The sequence below is a fragment of the Eurypyga helias genome, unplaced genomic scaffold (genome assembly GCF_000690775.1).
Source record: "Eurypyga helias isolate BGI_N326 unplaced genomic scaffold, ASM69077v1 scaffold11753, whole genome shotgun sequence".
In the NCBI taxonomy this organism is placed as follows: Eukaryota; Metazoa; Chordata; class Aves; order Eurypygiformes; family Eurypygidae; genus Eurypyga; species Eurypyga helias.
Genome location: NW_010241888.1, coordinates 100284 through 108581, shown reverse-complemented (window position 1 = coordinate 108581; position 8298 = coordinate 100284). Strand labels below are relative to the sequence as shown.

The window sequence follows — 8298 nt, the reverse complement described above, 5'->3', positions numbered from 1 at the left end:
CGATTAGGTACTGTTACAACATTCTCTAGGATCCGCGATAGTTTGGAGCACTTTGCACTGGCACTTCCAAAGGCAATCTGCGCACATTTGTCTCTGTACAATACGCTGGTCTTCATTAAACATTCTTAACAGTGAACATGGCCAGAAAATTACCCCTTGTAAATGGGCCAAAAAAAACAAAAAGGAAAAAAAAATGAAAGAGGAGAAGATGGTTAACATATTAATTTTCCCATTACAACTGCACTGAGCTTTAGAATAAGAATAAGATGAAGAATGAGAATGAAGACCTTTGCACAATACTTTTTATAAAATGTTCCTTTTGGGAAATGTGCACTTGACGGCAGGTTCTTCCTGCCTCCCGAAGCGCTCCAGCGGCGGCTCACGTCGGGAGAGCGGAGACGGGCAGCTGGGGAGCGGTGCGCCCTGGCGCACACGGATTGGTTCGTGGGCAGTTAAAAAGTTGTATCAAATACTTTTTCTGGATGATCTTCTTCCAATTCCTCTTCGCTTTGCAGAGGTTTATGATTTGATTTTCCACTGTCAGATGCCAGGGAAGAGGGGGCAGAACTGTGGTCTCCGTCTTCGCTGATTTTCCCTTTCATGGCTTCCTGTACGAACTCCAGAATTTCCAAAGGCAGTCTTTTGAATTTGTCTTGATATTCCTGATCAAGTTCCACCTGCAACTACAACAAAAGAGACAAGCTGCCTTCAGTCGTACCTAAAGAGACCGGTGCTCCGGTACAGGGAACGTACCACACGAGGCAGGGGGGAATAAGTAATGCATTTTTGCGGGATTCAAGAATACATTCCTTCCTTTTCCATGTTAGTGCCACACATCCACGACGCCTACAGGTTTCCATGCAGCCATTGCAAAGCTGAAGGAGCGTGCGGCCACTTGTGCGTAAGGCTGGTTTGGGCTACCGCCCTGGGGTACCCAAATCTTTAAAATATATGTGGATCAAACTGATGTCCATACTCGCATCGGCTTTCACAAGAACTGATTCAAATGCAGTATGGATCACAGGGAAGCCTTTGAAAGAGCAAGGCCTTAATTAAGCTTCACGCAGCTAATCACACATTAATCACACCACAAGCATTGCTTTGAGAACAATATAATAACTTCTGCCAGATTTCTTGGGTTGGAGAAACCATTAGGAAAAAGTCAGTTGTCAAAGGGAGTCAACGAGGGAGGGAAAAGAAAGTTAAATTACATTTCTTAGGGCTAGATCATGGAAAGTTACATTATCTGATTAATGCAGTATGTGTCTTGGACATTACTGGGGAAAAAGTGTCATATCATCAACAGGATGCAAAAGGCATGCAGAAAGAAATCTGGCTATCAGTCTTCAGGAAGCTGTGGGCCCTTTCCCAGTATTTATTTGTATAGCCTTTGTTTTTAGTGCCCATATTAGGATCTGCACAATCCATTATGTAAAAAACATCAATGCGTATGAAGGTTTCAACTGAAGACAAAGCCAATTTTTTTCATCATGACCAATATGAGCACAGAAGGAAGCAAAGGGAGTGAGTTCCAAAGCCAAACCCTGCAAGCGCTCTGTCCGTCCGTCCGTCCGTCCATCCATCCACCCACCTTCTTAAAAAAAGGGAGTCAGGTTCTGCTAACTGTAGCTGCAGCAGTTTCACAAGCTTCTTAGGCAATTGTATTTTGAGCTGTATTTTTCCAGGATTTTTAAAGGTGCTATGAATCCTGATCCTTCAGCTCTACGCTTGAGCCTATCCTGTCGAGTTTCAAGTCTCCTTCACCCCCCTGTGACGGCTCCCAACAGGTCACACAAACTTCCACTTGAACATTAGGGCCTACACTGCTCTTACCATCCTTGACCTGTCCACAGCATGTGACTCCCACTACCCCTCCCTCCGAGCCCTTCCAATCCCATTCCCCATGCTTCTGTCCTGGTTTTCATCTTGCATCTCTGATTTTATTTTTGTGAGGCCTCTTCTCCTTTCTCCTGATGTGCAAATCAACGTCCTTAGCTCACCCGGTCTAGTTCTACATTCCTTAATTAGACAAATTTTGCAGTTTTTCTTCCTTAAGATCTAAGATCTGGCTTTTTCCTCTTGGTTCTCCTGCTAAAGCTCCCTTCCTGCCTTGTTTCTGACCATTTCCCAGCTTTTCTGGCCTCAGTTTCCCACCTCGGTGACACAGTGCTGACAAACACGGAGTCTGAGGTACAAACGGTGGCATTGAAACACCGGCCTCTAAAACACGTATTCGTGTCAGCTGTTAATCACTACCATAGCACCCTTCTTCTCTTTTTTTCCCCTCACTCTCCTTTGTCTTCAGGCAGTATGTCTAGAAACAAATTTTTGAAGGGATTTCATTTTGACAACACTTTCAAGAGCACAGCTACCCTCAGAGGAACAGTTCCGTAGCGTGCCTGGCAGGAAAAACCCACAAAGGGCGCTGATCGTCCCTCGCTGCCCAGCTCACCGCTGGGACCCTGCAGCCCCCGTGACCTTATCAGCCACCAAGAAGCCACATCTGCAGCGATCTCTGCTGCAGAGGGACGGCAGCTTGGCACTCACGTAGCTCATGTCACAAATGCAAAGATTATGCTCTAGGCAAACGGTCTGCCATCACGGTGCGCTCATCCTTTTCGTTACAGTTGACTACTAAATACCTGCACTGCTTAAAATAATGGGAGGGAGGGAGGGGAAGATGAGTCCTGCTCATTTGTGACAATTATCCAAAGATGCTATCACAGTTAGAAGGAGATCTATGGCAAACATGGGGCAAGGCACTGCTTGGGTTAAGGGGAAAGAGCAGCCGTGGCAGAGGCAGGGCACAGCAGCGGGCTCTGAGCACCCTGTGCACCAAGCACGCCAAGTGCCGTCAGCTTTTCCTGTTCTGGGGCATTTGCAGCCAGGCTCTGTGCTGCCGATGCAGATCCGCAGCGGTGTCTGAGCGCCCCACAACGCCAGTCACAGTTCCTGTGGGGAGAGGCGGTTCACACACGACGTTTTTTATAAATCTAGGAATCGTGGGAAAGGCTCCAGAACACTGGAAGCAAAGCTTTACATAAGGGCATGAATTTCTTTACACAGGAGTGTCTGAACCAGAGATGGGCTGCTGTGTTTCCCCACCTCACTGACTGAATTCATAAATTTTGGGCACCTCAGGTATAGAAAGAGGTATACAAAATCAAAAGTTAGTAAAAGTCTCCTGGCTCTCCACTTCCTTCAGTACCTTGATTTGCTTAATTAGGTTTAAGAGCAACAGAAATATTTGAAATCCCTCAGTAACTGAATGTTATCTGAACCCAGAGCCACCATCAGCATGTTGTTAGACAGCAATTGTGTCTAATATTCACCTCCTAAAGTGCCTCCAGTGGATAATCCCCCCTAAGTCGAGCGTTTAATACAAACTACGTGAATCTGGAGCTACCTCTCCCTCTTCAGTGTCTCCAGAGACAGTCTATATAGATATCTAATCATGGGAAGGTTGCAGTTAGTGGAGAGGGAGCAGACAGTAGACAAGGAGGGTTGATTACAGCTGCAACAGTATGCAAAAATTAGTTTTCTTTTTGATTTCAAAGGCACTGTCAGTCCTTCCCCTTGCTCAGCCCATTCCCTGACCCCCAAGCTCTCACACGAGACTCCAGCTGCAAGGAAGAGCACAACGGGTGAGCCTGGGCACAATGCAGCTGTTCCACGGCGGGACCTCAGCCCTCGCTGAACTCTTCCTCAATGAGCCTGGGGCTTGCAGACCCCCGGTGTACTCACAGCGCTTTGGCTGTGTTTCTCCTTAAGCCACTAGCACTGGGCATGACACTGGCAAACAGCTTGGGTCAAGGTTAAAGAAACAAGTTGTCTGCTTAAAACTACCTGGCTCAAAACCCAGCTCTTTTAAAAGCCTCAGTGTCCTTCTATCAGACACCAACGACCATATTCTGTGGCTTTACAGGGACATCATGGTTCATTCACTACTGGAAATCTGCCTTCCCATTTGCAGCAGCAGTCATGCACACCTCTTATTTGGCTAGCTGACGGCACGACAAAGTGCCACGTCTGCGTGTGTGTAAGGTAAAACCTCTGCGCAACCAGCACCCCACCAGACTCTGGCCCAGTGTGGCCTTACCCCTCAGTTTGCTGTCCCCTTGAGTTGCCTCCCATCACAAACCCACCCACCCAGATTTCTCCACTCTCCAGCTGCTAAACAAGGTGACCTACACTTGCTTTTAGGATTTTGGAGCCAGACGAGGAGGGGAAATAAGACTGATGATTAGATTAGATCATTATCTGGACCACTGTTCCCATTAACAACTGTCTTCCTTCTGTTACCTCACTCTCTGCCATCTTACCATCCTCTGTCCTCTCTCTAGCCCTCTGTGGAAAATCACTTATTAATGTCACCTCCGTGCAGCTTTAGTATCCGTCAAGGGTTTGGAAGCATTATTTCTTGTGCAGGTAAATCACACTCCCATGTATTTTACTTACAGGTGATGAGTTAATACTTTACAACTTGGAGCCATCATTATGTGCTAGCAGTGGCGTCCTTGGGGACGTGCCAACCGTATCCTGGGCTGTATCAGGAGAAGTGTGGCCAGCAGGTCGAGGGAGGGGATTCTGCCCCTCTGCTCTGCTCTGGTGAGACCCCACCTGGAGTGCTGCGTCCAGCTGTGGAGCCCTCAACATCAGAAGGATATAGACTGGTTGGAGCGAGTCCAGAGGAGGTCACGAAGATGCTCCGAGGGCTGGAGCACCTCTCCTATGACGAAAGGCTGCGAGAATTGGGCTTGTTCAGCCTGGAGAAGAGGAGCCTCCGAGGAGACCTCATTGCAGCTTTCCAGTATCTGAAGGGGGCCTACAAGGGGGCTGGGAGAGGACTTTTTACAAGGGCCTGTAGTGACAGGACAAGGGGTAATGGGTATAAATTGAAAGTGGGGAGGTTTAGATTGGATATCAGGAAGAAGTTCTTCATGGAGAGGGTGGTGAGGCACAGGAACAGGTTGCCCAGAGAAGCTGTGGATGCCCCATCCCTGGAAGTGTCCAAGGCCAGGCTGGATGAGGCTTTGAGCAACCTGGTCTAGTTGGCAGGGGGGTTGGAACTGGATGATCTTTAAGGTCCCTTCCAACCCAAACCATTCTGTGATTCTATGATATGAATGTGTTAGTCACTCTTGAAGGCTGTGGCCAGAAAACTCTAATGCTTGAATGCATTCTTCTACCTACCTACCCTTTCTTATTTTTAATTTACTCAACAGTACTAGTTAAAAACCATCAACTGATACAATCAGCTCTAAACACGTGTAGTATTGGTTTTATTATCCCTGAATTACAGAGGAGAGAGATTAAGCTTAGGTAGGGATCAAAGTAAGGCAGGTACCATCCTCATCTGCCTCTGGCTTCAAAGGGGTTCTCCTCCACTCCACTTATACGATCAGTTATCAAATTCTACATACACCAGCATGGGTCTGGAATGGGCTGTGGACCACTGGGCCACCAAGCTGTCCTTCGTGTAACTCGTATGGCTTGTGGTTACGCTAACTATTGCTTGAAATAACATTAGACACGGTGGCTGTGATTGCAACTGTTCGGCCTGTTAGCTACACCCCACAAGGATTGCCACGGAGAAGCTCTGCCTGAAGGTCCCCCTTGACCTCAGCCCACTGCCAGGCAGTGTGGGCGACCGAGGGGCTTGGGCTTACACGCCCTCCCGCCCTGGATGAGCAGTACCGTGTCCTCGGAACCCTGACTACAACCAACACAGCTCTTAGCCTTCGGGACTGAACATGAGCAGGGCTTTACGTGACGAAGCCCGTGCCCTACTAAGCAGAGCTCCTGGCAGCCAGCCAGCTGCCCAGCTGATCGGCTGACATTCCCTCGCAATTCCAAGGGCTCTTCGGCATCCTTGGCTACAACTGCTTTCCAAAAAGGGCCATCATTCCAAGAAAGGCCTCAACAATTCTTCTTTGGAATGTGGGAGGTGAAAATGAATACGGCCATTCAGCTTAAAGCAAGGAAAATGCACTCAGGAAAGGAAATGGATAACATTATTAAAACTGTATTATTAAAAATACCTAGCTGTTACTAAACCAACCAAAAGAACATAGCGCAAATGTAGTGACCACAGCATTAAAACCAGTAAGTGTGATCAATAAAGAATTACAAAAGCAGAAATTGTGGTTTCTCATCCTCATCAAGCCCCTGAAGACTTCTGCATACTTGCAATGTGATCTAATGAACTGCTGTTTCTACCAAGAACAAAAATAAAACGACCACGTGAAAAACGCAACGTGCTGCCAACACCAGTTACCAGGAGGGCTGAAGTTCACATACAGTGTTTGGGTTATAAAACATTAGAAAATTAAAATATAAAATAGATGTGTTAAACACCTCAATCCTTAACTCTTCCACATTTACGGTGTCTTGTTACTGAGTTCAAGCTTCAACTACCGGACTCCTCTCCCTACCTGAAATATACCTCATCCCTCTTTCCTGCTGTAGAATTTTGGTTTTGTTTTCATTTCAGGATTGTTTTAAGATAACTGTGGAAAAGCCAACAGGCTGGTCTAATGAGGTATAAGAATCTAATAATGAGCTACCAGAAGGTTGAGGCATAGAGCAAAGTTAAAGGTTTTGCAGCAGCTCAAGACATGGAAAGTAGGTATCTGCGCAGACATCAATGGCAACCGCATCTAGGACCTCAGATGTCAGGAGCAAAGACCTTGCTGTGTCCATTAAGAACTACCAGTGGACTAAAACCTGACCCCAGCACACACATGGGAAATTTGGGAATGTATCTGTGGGCTGGTGCTGTTGCCAGCGTCTTGTGAAAGTCTACTGCACCCATCCCACAGCCAGCCTCCATTGCACGGAGACAAGAGGCGGATACACAGCTGGCCAACACGCAGCGCCGCTTCCGTCTGAACTCCTCCCCCTCACTTTGGCAGCCCAAGGGAAAGGGAGATTGTGAGGGAAAACATGCCCAACCCATCTCCCTTCCTGCCGCAGCGACACCTTTGAAGCTGTTAATGTGAACACCGCTGCTCCTTCCTGTTGCACCTTAAAAGTGGCGTATCGGAAGTTAGTAATCAAAGAGTTTTCCAAACAATTTTCTCCTCTCTTCCTTCCCCAGACAGCTTGAGATACTGCAAGCTTGGTCTGCACAGCGGTGTGACCTCACAGCATCACTCTCCTGATGTAAGATCCCATGCCAGAGGCAGTTCGTTATCTGATGCAAAACCAACCCACTTCCACACGGACTGGGATTCATTCCAGCTCACGTGGTTTTTTTTAAAATGTATTTTTCAACTCAAATATAGCGGAAGGGTCACTACTTAAAAATCCTCTAAAGAATTAATCTTCAACAAAAAATGTTTTTATACAGTTATGTATGAAATACAGCTGGTTACATATTTTGGTGAAACAAACCCCACCAAAATGCAATACTGTTGAATCAAAACCATTCATTACGGCCATATTTGGTTTGATGAAGTTCTTCCACTGCAAAATTTGATATGACTCAAAATAAACTTTTTTAAAAAGTCACAGATTTTCCATTCCACATGTAAGACCAGTTTTTTGAGTTTTTCATTTCTTTTATCCCTCCTTTTAGATCTATCCTATTTTTCATTATTCATAAATAATTTGTTTCCCTGATCACGCTTTTTCTTTCCCTGAATGATGCAATGAATTACGAATGAAAGACAGTCCAAGTATCCTGGCTCAACAATCTGGGTGCAAATGCACTCTGAGTTTGGTATCTCCAACAACATCTGACATTTCCAACCGCTAACTCTTAGTTCTCAAGTTTTTAAAAGACTTACACAATATTTGAGTTCAGAATCCAAATGTGAAAAATGTGTAAGTTATTTCCCCCTGAGGCAGCAAAATATCAAAATAATGACTGTTTTTGGAATTTGGTTAATATATTTATTCACCAGTTGAAGTGTGACACTAATTTTTATCCACGATGGCACTACCCACGTGCAATCTAATATTTAATTCCATATGAACCGTACCTGTTCTTTTGTTGGTTTTTTACTGATGAGAAACTCAACTACACTAACTCCTTCTGTGCAATTTCAGCACAATGCATTTTGACAACTGGCAATAACTGGTCACTAAACGATTTGTAACAAAAGGGGGACTGCAACCCCTACAGGCTATTTCTCTTCAGCCAAGCTCCCGCTTTCCTTTCCACATGTCACTGGAAATGTGTTTTTTTGTTAACGCCAGTGACACCGATCTTTTCACTGGTCACTGAAAGCATATTGCAACACAAATACTGGTCTGAGTTTGTGGCCCCTTTCTCACTCCTCCCCTGTTTCTCTA

At 45.9% G+C, this 8298-nt stretch overlaps 1 protein-coding gene across 1 annotated transcript in view; it reads right to left on the bottom strand.

Moving 5' to 3' along the window:
- Positions 1–452: 452 nt before the first annotated feature.
- PLCB1 (phospholipase C, beta 1 (phosphoinositide-specific)) overlaps positions 453–8298 on the bottom strand; it is a gene marked incomplete at its 5' end in the record, with an annotated part of 101430 nt that continues 93584 nt past the window's right edge. Inside the window, one exon of the mRNA XM_010148895.1 lies at positions 453–683. Coding sequence (XP_010147197.1) covers positions 453–683 — 231 coding nt within the window. The remainder of the gene's footprint in view (positions 684–8298) is intronic.